Below are 23,591 nucleotides of genomic sequence, written 5' to 3' on the forward strand. Positions count from 1 at the left end.
AATTTGTATTTCCCTTCCAGTGAATATTGGGAATGGATTATGCTACTGACTTCGAGGATTGACAACACAAGATTCTTACGGAAGGAGGGTGTATCCAATAACCTCACATACATGTTACCGTAACATGGGGTGGCTTTGGACAATTTTGATGTATTGTCGTAAATATTTTTATAATGATCAGTAGAATTCTGAGTTTCATGTTGGGTTTGGCAAGTACCAATAGAGGACAGTTCATGCCCATAAGGTCAACTCGAGTTTATTTTATTGTACGATAATTTTTGGGGGGCAAAGTTTGTCCAAAGTCACCCCTGGGTTTGGGGTGACTTTAGACACCATGTAATCAAGTGCATGTTCAAAGTCACCCCGACCTGAAGAGTAGAGCAATGGAGAGGGTGGAAGTAGTTGTGAGGTGTGTAGGAGCACAGAGGACACTGTTGTGGTAGGGCATGGTCACTGTGGTGTATTTTTAACAAAGTGTCAAATTTTTTTGTATTCATTAGTTATGTCCAAAGTCACCCCAGAAAGGAAGCCAAACCCTGGGGTGACATTGGACACAGCCTCTTTTAAATTCTTAAGAGTGGCTAGATATCATGACTATCCAGGTAGGTTCTTGATTCATCTGTGTTTACTATCCAACCAACAGGCTTGAGTTTCCACTCTTATGTTCCGGTGGAGTACCGAAAGTTTGACCACCACAAAAATCCTGTATTTTATGGACCTCGCTAAAAAGTTCTGAAAAACATATAAGATAACACATTATACTGGAAAACTTTAGTCATTTGTAATGTCCATACATTACCACATAAGAACATACAAAAATATTCTTAGAAATATTAAAAGGTAAAACAGCCTACGTGAAATAATAGTTTTTCCCATGTGTGTCCAAAGTCACCCCAGTGTCCAAAGTCACCCCATTTTACGGTACTTCCTTAAAAATTCCTTTTGACTTTGTCAATGACTCTCACATGGTAAAAGGATGTAACTTGTAAAGACAATATGAGGAAGATACTTTTGTTTGCCGAGGACAGTTAAGGTGGTACTACACCCTTTGATAAATTTGTGACTATTTTTGCATTTTTCTCAAAAACTAATAACACATTGGTAACAAAAGTTATGTATATTATAGGGGCAAGGAATCCAGTTACTACACTGTAATTTCAGTGACTCAAGACAAGTAGTTATTGATTTATTGATCAAATAGTGGTTTCCCCTCATTTTTGACTGTAACTCCACAATTGTTGTCTGTGCTGAAATAAAATTTCCAGTGCAGTAGTTGTAGTCCTTGCCCCTATAATATGCATATCTTACTTGTCACCAATGCGCTATAATTTTTGAGAAAAATGCAAAAATAGGCACAAAATTGGCCAGGGGTGTAGTACCCCTTAACCAACCTGGCAAAAGACAGTAAATTGCCTTAATCTCGAGTCCGAAGTTTTACGGAAAATGGAAGAAATTCACGGAATCGGAGATACAACACGGAAAATGACGTTTTTGTATGATGTGACAAATATTGTTAAAAGATAAGAGAAATAAATGTTAAAAACAATTAAACAATCATGAATTATGTATGTCAATTTTTATGATAAAAATACTGTTTAAGGGGTACTACACCCATTGATTTTTTTTGCATTTTTTGCATTTTGTGAAGAAATTACAAAAAAAATTGGACAAAGTGGTATGCAAAATGAAGGGCAAATCTTCTCGTTTTATTGGTGGTATCGGTATCAATGTAGCTTACATGCTTTTACAGATAGAAGCCAAAAGGAGGTACATCACTGATGATTTAAATTCACTTCATTTTGGAAAGCTTACTATCAACGGATTTCGTTAAAATTTTGGATATGTGTTGCTAACACATTAGGAAATAAAGTTGATATGTAAAATGGGAATACGTGGTTCCTGATTTCTTTTATGACTTCATGAACTTGGTGCTCCACAACTATCAAAAAGGAACTGGTTAAAATGCTTCTATTTTCAATGTTGAGCTATATTTTGCATTTTTAACTTGCGAAATTATTGCACTGAAACTTAATTAAGCCATAGGTAACAGGTTACAACAACCATACTACAGCAATGATGAAAAAAATTGTATTTCTTGTCACCTATACAACCATATTGGGTAGTTTTCCGTAAGCTTAAGTTTTGTGATTTTGGTAACTATTTTATATTTATTTGTGAAATCCGTCTCAACTAGGCATTCTAAATTGTACTCACCATTTACATCCCAAGGTATATTAGTATATCCACCATGCACTTCTCGATATATATCCAGTTAAAGACAGAATATCAAAATTATGCCTCATATGATATCACAGACTCTCACATGTGTATTCAAAATTGATGCTTAAATTTGACCTGAACCAATTGACCTATAACCTGACATACGGTGACCTAATAGCCTGTTCTTCTCCTAACAACTAATGACTATACATCCATTGTATAAGTGTTTATTTAATTTATTCAGTGTTATATCATGGTAGGTATTTTGCATGCACCACTATAGATTTTCTATAGAGAGTATAACAAAGGATTTAATGTATTCTATTCATGTACCCTACTTGAACATTTTCAAAAGAATAAATTATGGTTTGTTATGAAACACAGATCTGAGTTACTAGGTTACAGTAAACAAAAAATATATAGGGCTAAAATGACTTACTAAAATTGTTGAAATTCACTTTATATGTAGATATATTTTATAAGTTCAGGACATGAGGTGATAAACATATATATGTACTTAATAAATTTGCAAGAAAAAAAAGAAGAGGGGTACTGATGAAAATCGGGGTATTATATCGCCTTAATAATACCGAAATAAAGGTATATTACCAAGGTATGAACCTCTTATACATGTGTATCCCTCCAAACATTGTAATAGTCGGCCTATTATCGTGAGAATATTCCAATCAGAGCATATTGATCGTGATATTGAACACTTTATTGTGACATTAATATCATTGTTCACATTTGAAGCTTTATTCATGACACGGATTTACAAATTTTACAACACGGATTACAGCACGGAAAATGGATTTTAGAAAACGGTAAACTTCAGACTCTACCTTAAGGCGATTTAATACCCCGATTTTCATCAGTACCCATCTTCTTTTTTTTGTTGCAAATTTATAAAGTATATAAATATGTTCATCATCTCATGTCTTGAACTTATAAAATATCTCTACATACAAAGTGGTTTTAAACCATTTTAGAAAATCATTTTAGCCCTATATATTTTTTTGTTTACTGTATCCTGGTAACTGAGATGTGTGTTTCATAACAAACCATAATTTATTCCATTGAACATGTCCAAGTAGAATACATGAATAGAATACATTAAATCCTTTGTTATACTATCTATAGAAATATACTCACTGATTATAACACTGAATAAATTAAATAGGCCTAAATAATCTCTTCCACATAGACAATTCAATACTACACCATGTATGTATCTTCTATAATATGTTGTTAGGAAAAGAGATTAAAAAAGGCTATAAGGTCATCAAAGGTCAGGTTATAGGTCAATTGGTTCAGGTCAAATTCAGGCATCAATTTTGAATACATGTGATAGTCTGTGATATCATGTATGTCATAATGAGGCATCAATTTTGATATTTTGTCTGTTACTGGATATATAATGGAAATGTGTGAGGTGGATAGGCCTATACTAAAATACCTTGGGATGTAAATGGTGAGTACAATTTAGATTGCCTAGTTGAGTTGGATTGGGCAAATAAATATAAAATAGTTACCAAAATCACAAAAATGAAGCTTACGGAAAACTAATATGGTGGTATAGGTGACAAAAAATACGATCTTTTTCAACATTGCTGTAGTGTGGTTGTGGTAACCTGTTACCTATGGCTTAATTAAGTTTCAGTGACATAGTGTTGCAAGTTCAAAATACAAAATATAGCTCGACATTGAAAATAGAAGCATTTTAACCGGTTCGTTTTTTTGATAGTTGTGGAGCACCAAGTTCATGAAGTCATAAAAGAAATCAGGGACCACTTATTCCCATTTTATATATCAACATTATTTCCTAATGTTAGCAACACATATCCAAAATTTTAACGAAATCTGTTGATAGTAAGCTTTCCAAAATGAAGTGAATTTAAATCATCAGTGATGTACCTCCTTTTGGCTTCTATCTTCAAAAGCATGTAAGCTACATTGATATCGATGCCACCAATAAAACGAGAAGATTTGCCCCTTCATTTTGCATACCACTTTGTCCAATTTTTTTTTTGTAATTTCTTCACAAAATGCAAAAAATGCAAAAAATCAATGGGTGTACATGTAGTACCCCCTTAAGGGATCTAAAATGAGCGTTTATTGCATTTCGACAGTATTTTTTGTGGGACATGAGAGCACTCAGACCTATCGAATTGCATTCTGAATACGAAGCATGTCTTTCTGATATCAAATAATTTTCATTTTTGAAAATCACAATATAATACAAATTTTATGACAAATTATAAAAATTTGATATTTTTCAAATTTTTGATATATAACAGTCCTCGAAAGTAAATTATATAAATCTAATGATATATTTTAAAGTGTATGTAGCAGGAGGAAAAGTAGAAGGTCAATTCATTGAAAATTTTGACCTTTCATATTGAAGATATAGATTTTTTCCCAAAAGACCTAATTTTTTTGGTGTTTTGGGAAAAAAAATCCATATCTTCAAAAACGAAAGGTCAAAATTTTCAATTGATCGTCGGCATTTCATCCCACCTACATACATCGCTAAGTATAAATCATCAGATTTATAAAGTTTACTTCGAGTACTGTTAAATATCAAAAATATCAATTTTAATGATTTGCCATAAAATGTGTATTAAATTGCTAATTTCAAAAACCAAAATTATTTGATATCAGAATGACATTCTTCAGATTCAGAATGCAATTCGATATGTCTGATGTGCTCTAATGTCCCAAAATAAATACTGTCCAAACGTTCATACCCCAGCCCTTAATCTCAATTGTATTTTTCCATACAAGTCAAATAGAAAAGGCAAAGTCCTCAGCCACGGCAAAAGGAATTAGTAATTAATGCAAACAGGTGATACCTTTTCACCATGTAGGAACCCAGACTTGTACTTGAACATGGCTGATTAATAAAAACCAAGAAGTAAATACAGTTGTCATGCAATGGCAGCAGAAAACTAAATTAAATCTTGGTATGGACTTACATCGTCTAGCGGAGTAATTGAAGCACTCTCCCCACCATAGTATTTATTCCTGTCCATGTGTAGAACCTTCTTGCCATCCACTGAAAGCAAACCACTGATAATGCATTCCTGAAACAACAAAATACAAATATTTTAGGGGTTCATTCATCGGCCCGAGGGCATAAACAACCATTTAGTCATGAAAATATATTAATTAACATACCAGAATATTTTGTGATTATTATTTCATCCAAAAAAAAAAAAAACCAAAAAATTACAATTAACAAATGTTATCAAATAGCATGATTTTCCTTCATTTTCATTTCCCTACTTGGCGATCTCACATCCGGGACACCGGGCATAAATGCTGTTTATGATGGTATGAAGGAGAGCTGTTCAAACTGCTCCTCTGAAATCTGTAAGAAGGGTAGCTGAACACTGAACTTAAGGAGAGTGGTAGATGAACAAGTTTGAGTTGTTCTACATACCGGCACTGATAAAGGAAAGATTTTAACTTGGGTCTTTTTTTCCAATTGTATATTATGCATGCCTTTGGGGACCTATTTTGAATACAAAATGTGTAATTTTGAAAATGGTAATAAAACCTACTAACAAATTTCAAGTTTGTTTTACTAATGACCGGTAATTAGTCAAATTTGCAAATGAAATAAACTTCTGGAAAACTAGATTGCTGAAGTCATAAAAACAGCTCCCTGATTGCAACAATATCCCCACACTTTGTGCAATACATTGAATTTGATAATTAGTCTTCTTCTTCATACTTCTTCAAATAAATTTTTAAGTGCGTCTAGAAATTTGCTAAAATTTTGACTTCCGTTGACCTTTAGAACTTTAATAGATGCTTGCTAGTATCCTAGTAATGGGCTAGACTAAACAGCTGTCACTGCAATATAATAATTACTATTCAGGGTGCATGTTCTTTGCTTCATATGAAATATGTATGACTGTGTACATCTTAATCGATTGCAGCCTGGATGGGGCACTTGGACGTTATTCCACCAATCTCAATAATACAGGGTGATTTAAAATGAACTGTACCCAACTTTACCCATTTTTTTATATATATTCGCAGAGATTGTACATATCAAAAACTATCATAGAAAGCAGTGATAAGTGTTCTGTAGTAGAAATTTTGAATTTTGATAATAAGTGGTTTTAGTCAGAAGATATCGCATTTTCAATTTATCATCCCATTTTTAGACCAACACATGGAACCAAGTTTATCCGTGTTCTCTACCGCAGTAACAAAATTGGTGTGTTTTATGAAATTGTACTTTTCTTCAATACCATTTTGAGGTAAAGACATGATTTTTTTCACCAATAATAGGTAACATACTATCCTGTTACAGCTTACAAACGCAAATTATTTAAATGTAGGTAAGTATTTAATTTTAATTTTTGAATTTGGGTACAGTTCATTTTAAAGGGGTACTACACCCTCGATCAATTTGTGTCTATTTTGCATTTTTCTCAAAACTAATAACACAGTGGTAACAAAAGTTATATATTATAGGGCAAGGAATACAATTACACTGGAATTTCAGTGACCCACGACAAGCGGTTTGTTATTTATGATAAGAAATAAGGTACCGCTAGGATGTACCTCGTTTCCTATCATACTGAACTGCTTGTCTTGAGTCACTGAAATTTCAGTGTAGTAATTGGATTCCTTGCCCCAATAATATACAAAACTTTTGTTACCAGTGTGTTATCATTTTTGAGAAAATTTTTGAAAAAATGCAAATATAGTCACAAATTTATCACAGGGGTGTAGTACCCCTTAAATCACCCTGTAGGTACATAATATGTAGTACGACAGGTGCTGTACTGCTTTGTGCATGGGGGATGTGAAGTAATGTTTAAGAATGCCATTTATCGTGGGAAAATATTAAATTGTTGAATGAAGGTTTTTGAACTATAGTGCCAAAAGAATGAGATCATTTTAGCTCAGGGCTACTATCACATGCTACAATCTTGAATTTATATTCTGGTAATATGTGTGTCGAAAAAACAATACCGAGGAAACCAGACACTTCTTCTAATTGCCATTATAGATCTTATATTATCAAACAAATGAGCCTCTTGATTGAAATCCAGAGATGTAAAGCCATGATTATTTCCTGTCAAGACCATATAAAAATTAAAATCCTTAAATTATTCCCCTATTTTGTACCCCTCCCCCTACTACCCTACACAAATAGGTTTGTATGACTAACTTAGTCGCCAGTCAATATCAACATCCACCAAATCTTCTTCAAACAGGGTAAAATTATTCCCCTAATAATACATAGATAATGCCCATCTGCAGATGTACTGGCACCTGTGCAATTGTGGCATCGATACAAGCATATGGTATGCATTTAAATGTGTGAAAAACAGACTTTACATGTATGTAGCGTATACATGTATATTATTAAAGGGGTACTACACCCCTGGCCAATTTTGTGCCTATTTTTGCATTTTTCTCAAATATTATAGCGCATTGGTGACAAGTAAGATGTGTATATTATAGGGGCAAGGACTACAACTACTGCACTGGAAATTTTATTTCAGCACAGACAACAGTTGTGGAGTTACAGTCAAAAATGAGGGAAAACCAGTATTTGATCAATAAATCAATAATTACTTGCCTTGAGTTGCTGAATTTTTAGTGCAGTAGTTGTAGTCCTTGCCCCTATAATATACAACACGTTTGAAGATCGGACATAATTTGCATATTACGTGTACTGTATGTGACACGATCTGGTCTATGGGGGCCAAAGGAGGCATTTTTGAAAATTGTGTTACTGTAGGGCCTAATTACACAGCCGTGACTAACGTCACGGCTGTGTCTTTTTTCTTACAGGGCCCATTCCATGTCAACTCCAGGGATGTGCACCGCAGCACCTCTTCAATTTTTTTCTTTTTCTGTGTGGCGGTAGATATTGATGAGAAAGTAAAATCCTGAAAATTTGAGCTTCATACTCCATTTCGCTTTCCCGTGGCATCAATTTGAAATTTAGGGGGTCAGCGTAAAAATGTGTCGCAAGCGAAAAGACGATGTTGGAGGTCCATAAATGTATAAAGGAACCCTTTAAAACTTTGAAAAGTATGTATCTATGGAGAAGGCAAACCTAACTGATGTGTTGAAGCCATCGAGACCCAAAGCCAATATCTCTCAGAAATGTTGTCCAAGAATATATCTTCAACATATCTGAAGTTGATGGTGGGGCAAATTGTCTGACATTGGTTTTCAGGGGGGTCAAAATGTAAAAAAAGTGGTTTTGCATGGGTAATATCTCAGCTAAATGTATTCTAATATGCTCAATATTGGATAAGAGTAATGTCCTACCAAAGGGCTCTGACTGGCAAAAAAATGGACAATAAAATTATTTTTACTTTTGGAGTTCTGACCCCCAAAGTTGGTCCTGGTTGGACGAAGTTGCATTTTGAGGGCCCTATATCTTTTAAAGTAAAGGAGTTACAAGTTTTCTGATAGCAGATTTGAATTCTACACCAAAATGTACCCCAGGATACATACTTTTCAAAGTTTTAAAGGGTTCCCTTTATACATTTATGGACCTCCAAACATCGTCTTCAGCGTTGCGACACATTTTTACGCTGACCCCTAAATTTCAAATTGATGCCACGGAAAACGAAATGGAGTATGAAGCTCAAATTTTCAGGATTTTACTTTTCATCAATATCTACCACCACACAGAAAAAGAAAAAAAATTGAAGAGGTGCTGCAGTGCACATCCCTGGAGTTGACATGGAATGGGCCACAGGGTCTTTTTTCTTACAGGTTCTTTCTTCTGTCAACCATTACATTTGCTCTAGCACTCACATGCTTACATCGATTTTGACCTAACTTGGTCACAATGATCATTGACCGAGCCCCTACATGTCACATGAAACTCATGGGGTCAAAGGTCACGCAGGGATCATAGGTGTCAAAAACGTGAAAAATGCATCTTCTCCCACAACTTACGTAGGACATCGATCCAACTTGCACATATGCATTGCTATTACCCAGTGTCTATGTGGTGTACACAGATTTGGAGTCAAAGATCAGTAAGGGGTCACTTCCGGTATAAAACGAAAAACCTTCAAATTTTTTTATTAGCTAAGTAAAACATAGCACAGTAACGGTATGTTCACATATGATCAGCATTCAGCAGTCACCCAATGTATATGTGGTATTTTTTTTATTTGGGGTCAAAGCTCATTAAGGGGTCACTTCCGGTATAAAAAGAAATACCTTAAAATGCATCTTCTTCCACAAATTATGTGGGACAGAGACACCACTTGCACACATGCATTGTTATTACCCAGTGTCTATGGGGTGTACACAGATTCGGGGTCAAAGGTCATTAAGGGGTCACTTCCGGTATAAAACGAAATACCTTCAAAAAATTTTATTAGCTAAGTAAAACATAGGAGAGTAACGGTATGTTCACACATGATCTGCAGTCACCCAATGTATATGTGGTATTTTTTTATTTGGGGTCAAATCTCATTAAGGGGTCACTTCCGGTATAAAACGAAATACCTTTAAAATGCATCTTCTTCCACAGATTCTGTAGGACAGTGACGCCACTTGCACTAGGGTGCATCTATAGCCCCCCTATTTTTAAAATGTTAACTCTGATTTTTGTCCATAGCATTAATGTGTTCCACTATCAAAATAAATACTCACACAAAATTTCATCAAATCGGACCTCGTCTATGGGGCCACCGCCATCAGAACATTTATGATAAGCTAAACCACAGTTTCATAAGGCAGCTATTTAGATTCATATACTTTGTGTGGTTTATTATAGCTGCCGTTTTCTCAATACTGTTAAGTGCATCAATTTAAAGATATTTTAGACCATTTCCAAAGTATTTGCATATTTTTTATACATGGTAGCTATGTTTGCAGTCATGATTGCTGTATCAAGTAATAGCTGCCTTATGTAAAAGAGTTTTACAATCCTAAAATGCTATTTGCAGCACTCGCTATTACATTCATTAAGAAGTTCAGTGCTTCTTTAGGAGTCTGGTTTTAATCAGCAGCGTTAGATTTGCGCTTTCGGAGATTTAGTTCGTTCTAGCGGCTTAGTTCAACAACTTGCAGTGTATTTTGGAGTGCTTTTCCGTTCTTGTTGCATCCAAGAAGTCCGCGCTAAGCTTTACACCATGTTCTGCACAGTCGTTGATAACACTGATGGCTCCAATGTTGGCAAAGGATTCTCGATATGCTGGAGAATTCGACCATGTATCAACATCTTCAGTGAGAAAGTCAGTGTTTATTTGCAGGATGTAGATAGTGAACCATGAGTCCTCATTGACCAAGTCTCCAAGAGATGTTGCAGCGGTGCTCCATGTGATGTTGGTTGGAAGCTCAAGCTTTCCAAAGGCTAATCCAATCCGCTTCTTAGGTGCCAAGATGTTTACTGCAGGTTTAACTGCAAGGAGTTTATCAGTGAGTGCACATCGCTCATCTGTAGGCACTATATCACTAAACAGTAACAGTGCAACGGACACTATCTCTCTTGTCAAGTATAGGTGACACTTCAAAGCTTTAATTGTACTTGAAGAAATGGCTCATACATGATTCACAGCCTCATACATGAGCAACTTGTGAAATAGATTGAGATCATGGCATGGAGCATCAGCAGCTGAAGTGTAGGTCAAACCACCACGAACACTAGGGATCAGAGTGGTGAAGATAACAAATTCTCTCACTTTCGACACTTGATACCTAGGTCTTGGTACCTACCTAGTGGCAGCTGTTAAATCTGGGCTTCAAGCAAACAGATCATTATTGAGTAAAGTAGCTTTGCCATCCACCTGGCTTTGTGGAGAGCTTCAGGTTGCTTGAATTTAGCTGACATTACAGCATCAGCGCTTCCTAAGAGGATGCACAAACTCAAGATAATCATCTCTCTTCAGGTCCTTCTGTGTTTTCAGGATTTGCAGTACTTCACTTCTCCATATCCACTCTTCTATCTGCATGCTTAACCCTGGCTCACAGAGATTGGCAACATTCAATTGCGCAAGCGGCTGATTGCCTCCATGTGGGAGCAGGTCAAAGTTCTTGCGAAATCTTGTGAATAAGTAAGGTGACTTCCTGCGATCTTGATACCTCAGTTTGTAGATCATTGAAAACTTGTGTGAGAATTACTTCACCAATGTGGTGTCTGAATGTCATAATACATGTATTCGTTTATTGTTGACCTTTGACCTTATTTGGTTGACCTTTAACCTTTATTGACATTGAACTCTGTTGACCTTTGACCCTCATCTGAATATCCAACAAACAAATCCCACAGTAGAGTATTAAAGTTAAGTTTCATATGGCCCTCTTCTTTCCATTTATACATTACATGCATTATATAGGATATTAGTGTGTTTTTAGAGTGCAAAGTTCACTTTACTACACGTTTCAATGGACAAGCCCATGTTCAGACTTCAAGCCTGCGGTGGCCCCATAAGACAAACTCCGAATTCAATAAAATTTGGTAGGGATTAGTTTTGGGACAAGTGGAACGTGTTAAGGCTATGGACAAAAATAATGCAAACTATGGGGGCTATAGATGCACCCTAACTTGCACACATGTATGCATTGTTATTAACCAGTGTCTATGGGGTGTACACAGATTTGGGGTCAAAGGTCATTAAGGGGTCACTTCCGGTATAAAACGAAAAAACTTCAAAAATTTTATTTGCTAAGAAAAACATAGGACAGTAACGGTATGTTCACACATGAATTGTGGTTACCCAGTTTATATGTGGTATTTTTTAAATTTGGGTCAAAGGTCATTAAGGGTCACTTCCGTATACAACTAAATACATTTAAATTGCATCTTCTCCCACAAATTACGTGAGGACAGTGACGCCACTTTCACACATGAATTGTTATTACCCAGTGTCTATAGGGTGTACACTGATTTGGGGTCAAAGGTCATTAACTGGGTCACTTCCGGTATAAAAAGAAATACCTTCAAAAATTTCTGTTAACTAAACAAAACATAGGACAGTAACGGTATGTTCACACATGAATTGCACATGGTTACCCAGTGTATATGTGATATTTTTTTATTTTGGGTCAAAGGTCATTAAGGGGTCACTTCCGGTATAAAACGAAATACCTTTAAAATGTATCTTCACCCACAAATTACGTAGGACAGTGACGCCACTTGCACACATGCATTGTCATTACCCAGTGTCTGTGAGGTGTACACAGATTTGGGGTCAAAGGTCATTAAATGGTCACTTCCGGTATAAAACGGAATACCTTCAAAAATTTTATTAGCTAAACAAAACATAGGACAGTAACGGTATGTTCAAACATGAATTGTGGTTATCCAATGTATATCTGGTATTTTTTTATTTGGGATTAAAGGTCATTTAGTGGTCACTTCCTGTCTAAAACGAAATTCCTTCTAAATGCCTCTTCTACCACAAATAACATGGCAAAGTGATGCCACATGCACACATACATTGAATTAGCCAATGTCTATAGGGTATTCATATATTTTGGGGTCAAAGGTCATTAAGGGGTCACAACACGGCTGTGTTCGTGGTCTTAGACCACAGCTAAGTCTAGTTATTACATTATTTAAATACATACATTTGTATTACGGGGGTACATACATGTACAATAGACTATCATTTACTGAAAACACGAAAGGTCTAGCATACTTGGTTCTTAAGTTATGAAGTTTTTTGATGTCTATTTTCTTATGTATTTTATTGTTTTTTACTCCATATTTTTGCCTTTACATGTATCTCAGTTTCATATTTGCCACCTTTGCCCCCCATGGACCAGATCATGTCACATAATGAGTTCTGGCAGGGGTTTGGGAGGATTGCGCTGAAAGCACTTGAACATACATTCAAATGGAATTTTAACCCGCGATATGGTTTGCGGGTTTGGCGTTTTTACTTGGAAACTAAGATTATTTTATCCAGGTTTTGCCGTTTGAGGAGAGCTACAATGTAGAGTGATTGCTCCCCATCACTCCCCTCAAATAAAGCTGAGAGCTTTTTATTGCTCGCCTACCATTGGTGTAACAATAATAACCACATTATACGACAGTAAAAATGCTCTCCTTGTGCTATAGAGCTCCTGTAGCACTCAAGGAGAGCGATTAAAAGCTCCCCTGCAAATTTCAAACAGCAAAGCCTGTTTATCATTCATGGTGTAAGTTGAAACAAGCCCCATGCTTTTTGTTTTTATCCCACGCTTTATCATTCCACGCTTTTTAACCAGTTTAAAGTATGTGACACGCTTTTCAAGCATGGACTGCCAACTGTGACCCCTTATTTTTCAAGTTAAAATAATTTCCATGTGAAATATCCTACTTAAAAATGTTATCAGGCTCAGAAATCCGACGCGAATCGATTCGCGCAAAGATTCTCGTAAAACATCAACCGGGCGAATCCATATGGATTCGCGTAGTGCATTGGCAGTGTACAGAAAGAAAAAAATATGTACCCAGTTTGAGTCCCGGTTTGATAGAGTTGGGCGACTATCACTTTTTTCCTAGTCGACAGCAAATAGTCGCGACTATCTGTGGTTAAAATTGGACTGAAAAATCGGGTGAAAGATTGGTGGCAATTTAGTATTTATAATGCATGATTACAGGACCTGTGATTGCCGGCATCGCATCACAGTTTGCTACACACACCAGCAGTCCAGCACTGTTGCGATACAAATTGCTACACTGTATCGCACGTTTGCGATGCAAATATTTGACTGTAAAATGCTGTAATATAGGCCTAACTTTTCTGTTCAATTAAATTCACTTGCCACTTTCCAGCAACAGCACAAGAAACTTCATATAATTTCTTAAACCTTCATATTGATAGCGATCTTCGTTCGTTTCCATGTTTTGCTGTGCATGAAAATGTGTAAACATGCCGGTACGGCAGTGCATATTTTCCATGGTATGCTCATGAACGTGTTGCATCGTGCATGTACGATTAACTTTCACCTCCGACCTACGTCACCTGATGACCTCATCTAGACTACTGCATTTGTCGCTACAGGGGTGGCATTGCAACATTACGACTGTTTTGTCAGCTAATTTGTTTATTTTCCTGTTGCTTTCTAAATATTCTGTTACCACAATAAGCATAGCTTTTTGAAATTACGTGAAAAGTTCTAATCTCATAATATGTTCCTAAATTTTCCCTTTTGGAAAACACTTCTCGGAAGTTCTCGTTGTTTCTTTCCAAAGTTAAAATAATCTCATACCTTCAGTAGTTGGTACAAACACCCAACCTGGGTCTGTATGCACGCTATGATGCTACTACCCCTGTTATCGCTGCATAAATTATAATCATAATGAGATATTCGACAGTTCTAAGTAATTTGAGTTTTTTGACGGCTTTTGTCTTGTGGGTAAGTAGTTCGACAACAAGTCAAATAACACCAATTTATTGATGATTTATGGACTTTATGATTACTTGTTGTTAGTGTTACGTTACTTATTGGTAAGACAATGACTAACATTTTTTCACATTTTTCGCAGTTTATGTTAGTATTTGGTTGGTTTTGGTGCGAATAACTGGCACTTTTAAAGTAATTTTTTAACACAAAAATATACTTGCATTAGTCGACTTTTGGTTTTCAATAGTCGTAGTCGCGACTATCAGTAATAGTCACGACTAACGACTATTGGCGACTCTAATTAAGATGCGGCGATCAATTTCACAATTAAAATCTTTCCTTTGCCAGGGCGATTTCCATTTCTTGCTATCATTTAAAGCCTGAAAGCATCAATACTAAAGATAGGCTATCAGTCGCTTGTGCAGATATATAATATGTTAACACTTCCTACGACCAAGGGCAGCAATTTTGAAAAATTGGGTGTTTTTGGGTGCTTTTATAATAGCTGCCGTTTACTGATTTTTGCAAATAAAATTCTCTACATTGTGTAGATTTTGTGTTGAGTTTATATTATTATATTTATTTACTTAAAAAAAAAAAAAAAATTACCCGAAAATGCCAGGCCTACTATTAAGCGACTAATTATGAAAGAATTTGGTACTTAATAATAGCAGATACTTCACAAAATGCCATGTAAACCCATTCAACACTTTGCAACTTGTATATCTTTTACAGTGCATGATTAAAAAACAAGTAGGGGGCCTACCTCTTTTCTTGTCACGCTAAAATGTAACACTCCTGACCATATGGGGAAGAAAATTGGGCATATTATTTTTTACATGACAGCTATGACACTACAAATTGCTGTGGTTAAAGGGAAAATCATAACGCACTTTTTGAAAGATGAATTTCTTTGCTGGTCTCTTTCATTTGCATAGCAGGCATCAAAAACCAAACGGTGCGATTATTTTTGACTTTACCCATATTTGTTATTTTCTGTAGGCCTATTGTTGTCAATTTTGCCAAATACATAAAAAACAAATACTAGTACATGAATACTAGACTAGTACGGCACTACCTGCTGCCATGGCTGCTACCATGCTACCCTGAGTAAAGATAAACACTTGTGCTGAGCATCAAATTGGTCACTATCGCTCACTGTTCAAAATGTGACATCTACACCAATTACAGTCCCGAAACTGTCTACTTTTTTAGCCGACCTCAATTCCGAAACATTTAGTGATAGTTAAAATGCGATCCCCAACCCTTTGGTTACCTTTTGGACGAATTTGTCGAAATCTCCATGAGTCTCCGTGTCTGAAATTACCGGTACAAACATCGAAAATGTCGCATTTCTCAGTCCCGTGATGATACTATATCCGCGATCGCTGTTTTCATACATGAATATGCATATCTCTGACCCCTGTAAGGTCAAAAAGCGTGGCGTTGATTTCAACCAATCCGATCCACCGATTGTGATACTGACGCGTCATATCTGAGGTGACCAGGCACATACAAACTACTAACACAACTATAAGGTATGCAAATTAGCTTGGCACTGAATGCATGCACTCATCACATGCACAGAACTGACCAATCACATGCATGGGATCTGAAAATTTAGGGGAAAATCCTTGCATATTGCTTCCGGGCAACATGAAGATGGGACTGGGCAGCACAAATTCACACACAGGCATTTACAATATTAAACCTTTCATCTACTAGATTCAAAATACCTGAACCCCCAGCTTAATTCTTAACTCGAGTTCTAGAAGAATGAAACTTGCATGTCTTCAGTTTTGAAAATTTTGTATGCAGTGAGCCAATGCAGAGGTGCATTGAATGTCATGTGATACCATTTTAATGAGGGGCGCTATTTATGCTGGTTGATCTGGCTAGCATCTGTGGTTGTTTGGCATAATATAATTCACATGTAAATGGTGCCACACAGCTACAACAGCTCCTTTATTCTTAGAGTTGTACAGTGGCAATGGTAGGCATGTTAACAAAATTTTCAAGTAAGATATTTCACATTGAAATTATTTTGTTTAAAAAGGTGATTATTTAACTTAAAAAATGAGGGGTCCACCATGTCTGTAGGTCAAAAATTAGCAAAGTTATGGACAAATGTCTGTTTTTAAAAAACTGCACTTTTCTGCGCCCATCATTGACAATGCCTTACACTGACTTACTGTACAAAAAAGCATGTAATGCACCATTTTTTACCACGATGATCCATTTTACTCAAAGGCGATTTTATTTTATGAAATCTAACTTTCACTGCATGCTGACTTCTGTATCAAGGTCAAGGATAAAGTACCAGCACTTTTTAGACTACGTCGTCAAGTTTCTGGTGTCCAAATTTCAAATTTGTGTATTTCCCTATGGGGATTACACAGTTAAGCCATTGACTGTGAGCTACTGTGGACACAACTTTTTGGATTGAATGTCGCCCTCTATAATAAGCAATGTGGACATGTCTAGCAATGGGACAAGTTTGTTTGTGCCAGGATGCAGGAGATACCATTTTGGTCAACTGGACTTGACTCGTGCGCTCTTTTGGTTGACATAAATCGAACAAAATTGTCAATTAACAGGTATAGTAGGATTTCAATTTTTTATTAATGAAGTTGCTTGTAGTTTTGAGGAATGACAAAGTTGTTTTTGGAAACTTAGATGTTTGTTTCAACTGATGATGTAGGATCGCAAGGTGAGTGAATTTGTGATGAGATTTGCTTGTTTGAGTGATAGTAGGATACGGGATGTAGGTCCTCTGTGTTTGACCGGCTCCGACGTCTCAATTCACGCGGAATTATTCGTACCTGCTAACCATGCTAACCATGCTAACCAGACAGCAATACTGCGTATTCATGGTATTGCTGTATGGAACCAGACATACTAGTGCTACTAGTCCGAATTATCAGACCCAGAACAAAATATTAATTTCTGACATGATCCTGTTCTGGGTCTGAACTGTTTCCATATGAAATCTTGATGGCAAATTGGACAATAGAACTCACATGGTTCTACGTGACAGCTTTTTAATCCCTATTCATGTTACGTGAATCACGCTATTGTGGACCATCCTTCTGATACTTGAGTGTTTGGACAAGCGGAACGGTCTTTTGTCTACCTCTCTGTTCATTGCTGTTTGTAAACAAACCAGGATGTCGAAATCGACATCCTCGCCGAATACGAAAGTCAGCGTAATACATGTAATAGTACGGCACTATAGTGCTACATGAAAGCACGTATAAAAGAAATCTATTTCATGTCATGCAACATGCATGGTCATGTGGTCATCACATAGTCATACATAGGCTTACCATGCCATGCTTACAGGATTACCCATGGTATGTTTTGGATGGCATTCAATTCATGATTTTAATTGCAAGCTGGACTGGAGAATCGAGTAGCATGAGTGTGGATTTTCATCAATTTAAAAATAATTTACACCTTTTGTAATATATAAGGACTTTAATTACCTTCAGGCCTGTGCCCAGAACAATTGCATCGTATTCTTCATCCATATTTAGTTTGATTTTAAGGATTTTTTTTCCGCAAACAATTTACACACCGCACCCAGACACACGGACACTACAGAGAGATTTCAAAGATGGCCGACAACCACTTCACCTCCTGTACATGATAATCAAACAAAAAAGTAAACCTTTATTATTGAATTTAGTGATTCTTTACATATTTGAATAAAGCAATAATTTATTTCATATTTCTTGTGATACATCCGTAAACAAGATCGAGGTAGAGAATACTCAGCTTTCTTTTGGTGTAAGAATAATTCAGTAATTTCAATCAAGTTATTCGGCCTACTGATTGGGCGACAGAGGGCTCACTCCACTTGGCCAAACAGGTGCTTCAGGGTGATCCAAAAGAAGAAGGAGAAGAAGAAGAAAAAGACGCACAGCCGGGGGATCGACTTGCACCCCGGCTTGCACCAGGCCGGGGACCTGTCCTGGCGTCCTCTACAGGAGGACTCAATACTTTTCCCCAAAGACCCCATATATCAGTCTTTTTCCCAAAAAAATCCACATTTTTGTTGTTGTAGGGGTCAAAATTTTCTTCTGAATTAGTAGGCCCTACCCGGTAATTAACTGAGGCCTAGGCCTAACATTCACAATTAGGCCTATAGCTCTATTACGTAACAACAACAAAATTTCGTAACACATTATGACTCTTCCAATTTGCCGACAATCACATAGCTTTGACTAGCTTTGACTTCGACAACAGTCAATTTTTGTCGACACTTAAAAATTGGGAATTGGGGGGCCCTATTGGGGTTTTTTTAAATCTGAAAATCATTTTTTTTTCTGGCCTATATATAAGAGAAAGTGTATTTTAGGCCTACGTGGTATTTTAGGCCTACCAAACATGAAAACAAAATTATTGTTGTTATTCTTTTGTTTATTCACCAAGTAGGCCTAGGTCAAATATTCTGATGTCTTTTCAATGTAGGCCTAAATATAGCTATGAAATTGAAGATCCATGCAAGTAATGCCCCATTTACCCCCCCAATTTGTTGGGGTAACTGCAACTGGAACACCATAACCATGTAGGGCCTATGATGCATGTATTTTGACCGAGTAGGCCTACCGCCTACAAGAAACAAAGCATGAATGGAAGTTAATCTGTTAAAGGCTTAATGTACGATTTCCTTCAAATTTTAAATTTGTCATTATATACCGTACTCAAAATGCTGAAATAATACTGAGCCTAATAATGATCGGGAATGGTTTCTGTCCATTTTGAGCTGAAATAACGAGGTAACGTGAAAGAAACACTGCTTGTTATTTTGGCCGTTTAACACACAGTTCTATGGGCGGACATAAAGTCATAATTTCTTGAATTATGACTTTATGTCGAACTTTGCTTTGTTTACCTACAAACACAACAAATTTGGCTGATTCCATTTAGGTGCAAGTTGTGACATGTCACATTACAAATCCCTAAAAAAAAAAAAATCAGGTTTGAAAAAAATTAACCAAATTCATATTATAAGATCGTACATTATGACTTTAAAACAAGTTAAAAAAAACATAGGGGCCTACCGGTATTATAATAGGCCTACTACTTTCCGGTATTGAAACAAACAAAAAATGGATAGGCCTACCTTCCCGACCACAGAAAGTGATTTAGAGTTTAGACCTATTGCTAACGTTCTACTTAGGCCTAAAAAAGCTCTTAAAAATTGTTTGATTGTAACATAAAAAAAATTAGGGTCGGGCAGTCGGCAATTTTTTTTTCTTTTTTCTTTATTTAAAAAAAAATTTAACACACATTTTAAGCTATAAAATTGCGTAAATTGGAACTTAATTTATTTATATTTTTATTATTTATTGCAAAAATATAAGAAAAAAAGTCTAGGGTCGGGACTATGGGTAGGCCTAGGTAGGGCCTACGCCAATCAAACAATTTTTTAGGCCTTTTATACCCCCAATTTACCCTCACGCCTACCGTATTGGTCAAAGATTTTTTGGCACATCTTGAAGCATGGGCAAAGGTATTTTGGAACGTCGAAAGGGAGAAAGATTAATTTTAGCACGGCCAAGGGGGGGTGGGGAAGCGTTTTTTGGCAGACCATTTGAGAATTTACCATCCCGGGTTAGGCCCCGGGGTTAGGCATACACATTATTATTGCACCACCCAGCCGGGCCACCCAGTTACCAACATGGCAAGATTGCACAAACCGATGAACGTGCGTACTTGTTGAAAGACTGAAGGATCTATTCTATAGCAGACGACAGATACTTCATGTAGATTTAGGGCTCATTGCAGTTTGCCACGCCTTCTTTGTAGTGATGAGCGATATCAAAATATCATGCCGTGTTGCGCAACTTATTCTTTTAACATAGGGGCCTACAATGGGCACCCCGGGGTGGGCACAATCTTTAGGCCTAGGCCCTAAGGCAAAAAAAGTTGCTTGATTCATGATTGACCTCGTCTCATCCGTCCACGACCCTAATCTGGAAACTGAAAAAGTGGGGGTTTTTTTGTTCGTTTGTTTTTTTGGTTTAGGCCTACTGTACAAAAGAATAGGCTTTTGCAAAGTTTTTTTTTCTTTCAATTTTTTTACATGCTGAAAAGTTTAAAACTGTTTTAAAAATATGAATGAAGTTGTATCCCGAGTTGTATGGGCCTACAGTAGAGAAATATCCCAATTCACACCATTTGGGCTATCTAGTATTAAGGCTACGTTTGTGAAGATTATCATTCATCAAGGTAGTAAACAATGTAATATTTTGAACTACAATCTAGGCAACCTACCGACCCTACTCTTTGGAGGGGATATATGGACAATCAAAAAAAATTCTGGCCAAATGCAAAATTGTCAACTTTTTCGCGTACTCCGTGCACTTTCTTTACACTTATTATAGGCCTACATGTATACAGTCAAAGTTTTTTTGTGCGCTCCATCCACGCCTTAGTTCCAACAATGTATAACAAAGATAGTCCTAGTCGCCAAAATCCCTTCAAATTGCATGACGAAAATTTAAAACAGCCATTAATGTGGTCAAAATGTACATTTAGCATCATGGGAATGGAACTAATGTTGCTTGGTATGTGTTGCTCACTAAAAGTATTGATTATATTATATTCTCGGAACTTGATTAATATTCAATATGGCAATGACCAATATACTGCGCGCTATAATAGTAGGCCTAAAAGATGGTTAAAGTATATTTATGGGCAACTTTTGTTTTTATGATCAATTATTTCAATTGACATAATATCTTTAGACCAAAACATTTCTCGAAGTATACATATTGAATCCGGCACCATTTTCCCCCAGAATAAGTTTATTGAACAAATGCTTCGCGCGCGAAAGATTTTGCCCTTTGCCATTTTGAAGCTATGATATAACTTGTAACTTTTGAAGCTATTATAACTATGTGGTGCAAAAGTGGACAGAAACCCATTGGTCAGAAACCCATATACAGCCTAGCAGTCAACATTGGGGAATTTGTATGGACCATCCCCGTCCCTATGAAATGATCAATGCAATTTTTGCCAAAGCTCACTTCCATTCGCAAGATGCTGTGAACTACCAAATCGCAACAGTTAAAATATAACCTTACGCAAATCGCTCGCACCGTTTGTAGCTACATGTCGTTTCGTAATTTATAGACTATGGGACATGGGCATTTATCTTTCACTTCCGTAGTCCACTCTTGGGCAGAACATAAAAACATAACAAATCAAGAGTAAATATATGTCTGAATTAATATCCAAAAGTTCCCACGTTTTACTTTACTCATTTAGGAGTTATTTGGGGTTAAAAATGTGTTTTTTCGTGATTTTTTCCATTTTGCCCAAAATGTCAAATATTAAAATAGCTGTAACTTTAAAAATAAATTGAGTAGAAATTTCATTTCTATTGTAGATGTTACATGTCATATGGATTTCCAACACTGGTGAATAAAAATGTCATAGCACAACTCTAAAATATAAAAAAATGGCAAAACCATATTTTGTGCTATTTTGGCCATTTTTGACCTAAAAATGTAATTTTTACATGGGAAAAAAAATAAATATATATTTTCTTGATTTAAAAAATATGTCATTATATCAACTTAGTTATTCTGAACAAAAAAGTTAATGATATGGTGAATGTCTGTGACCTATAGTTTTTGATCTATGGCCCTTTCAAATTCACATATGGACTAAAATAGCATGTTTTTGTCAATTTTTCCAATATTAGGCTGAAAATGGTACTTTTTTGTAATTTTAACAAAATTTTCAGTGTTTGGAAAGTGGGAACTTCACATATATTATGGATATATGTGACCGTACACCACGAATGAGCCGTAAATGTCCTCAATTGTATTCTGAGTTACAGTGTAAAATGGGCATGAAGGTCGTATTCATAGGTACCTCAATTTGGTGCTACGGGAGTGCATCTTTAGAGATCCAGTTAAAGTATGTGTGTTTCGTCAACTTTCTGTCTACAAATTCCTCATTTAATGAGATACACGTAGCACCAAATTGAAATACCTATGAATATGACCTTCATGCCCATTTTACACTGTAACTCAGAATACAATTGAGGACATTTACGGCTCATTCGTGGTGTACGGTCACATATTATAGTACTTTCATTTTAAGCTAGTTGTAGATCCACTGGTAGCTCGGTTTCCATGGCAGAAGCAATTATATAGTCAATTTTACTACTTTCAATGCAGCAAAATCATTTTAGTCATCATTTTACTGCATTGAAAGTAGATAAAATTGCTGCTACCACGGTAGTGGGCATACTAGTGGATCTTGAAATAGCTTAACATTAAAGTACAATTACATGTTCATATTATTAAGTGAAGTTCCCACTTTCCAAAAACTAACAAGTTGGTTAAAATGGCCATAAAGGACCATTTTTGGCGTAATATTGGAAATATTGAACAAAAACATGCTATTTTAGTCCATATATGAATTTGAAAGGGCCATAGATCAAAAACTATAGGTCACAGACATTCACCATCATTAACTTTTTTGTTCAGAATAACTAGGTTGACATAATGACATATTTTTTAAATCAATAGAATTTATATTTATTTTTTTCCCCATGCAAAAATTACATTTTTAGCTCAAAAATGGCCAAAATAGCACAAAAATATGGTTTTTGCCATTTTTTTATATTTTAGAGTTGTGCTGTGACATTTTTATTCACCAGTGTTACAATAGAAATGAAATTTCTACTCAATTTATTTTGAACTTACAGCTATGATTTTAATATTTGACATTTTTGGGCAAAAATGGAAAAAAATCACGAAAAACACATTTTTAACCCCAAATAACTCCTAAATTACACAGTAACGTGCAACTTTTGAAAGTGGGAAATGTTATATTATTGATCAGTGATATAATAGCTATATTTTCATGTATAAACCATCCTCTACCCAGAAAGGGAGAACGAAAACTACTTTCTGAAGCACTTAGCAAGCCTTGTCCCATGGTCTATTAGTAGAGTGAATTAAAGACCACTGTCATCGGTAAACAAAAACAACCATTAAAATTGTAACAGT

The 23,591-nt window shown here is 36.0% G+C and overlaps 1 protein-coding gene across 1 annotated transcript in view; it reads right to left on the minus strand.

Annotated features, from left to right (window-relative positions):
* The window catches only part of LOC140148041 (rab GDP dissociation inhibitor alpha-like), a 32,389-nt gene extending 14,200 nt beyond the window's left edge, over window positions 1-18,189 (minus strand). Inside the window, 2 exon segments of the mRNA XM_072169879.1 lie at window positions 5,196-5,303; window positions 18,042-18,189. Of these exon segments, the coding sequence (XP_072025980.1) occupies window positions 5,196-5,303; window positions 18,042-18,086 (153 nt within the window). The 5' untranslated portion in view covers window positions 18,087-18,189.
* Between the last annotated feature and the right edge of the window lie 5,402 nt (window positions 18,190-23,591).

The sequence above is a fragment of the Amphiura filiformis genome, chromosome 3, assembly GCF_039555335.1.
Source record: "Amphiura filiformis chromosome 3, Afil_fr2py, whole genome shotgun sequence".
Lineage (NCBI taxonomy): Eukaryota > Metazoa > Echinodermata > Ophiuroidea > Amphilepidida > Amphiuridae > Amphiura > Amphiura filiformis.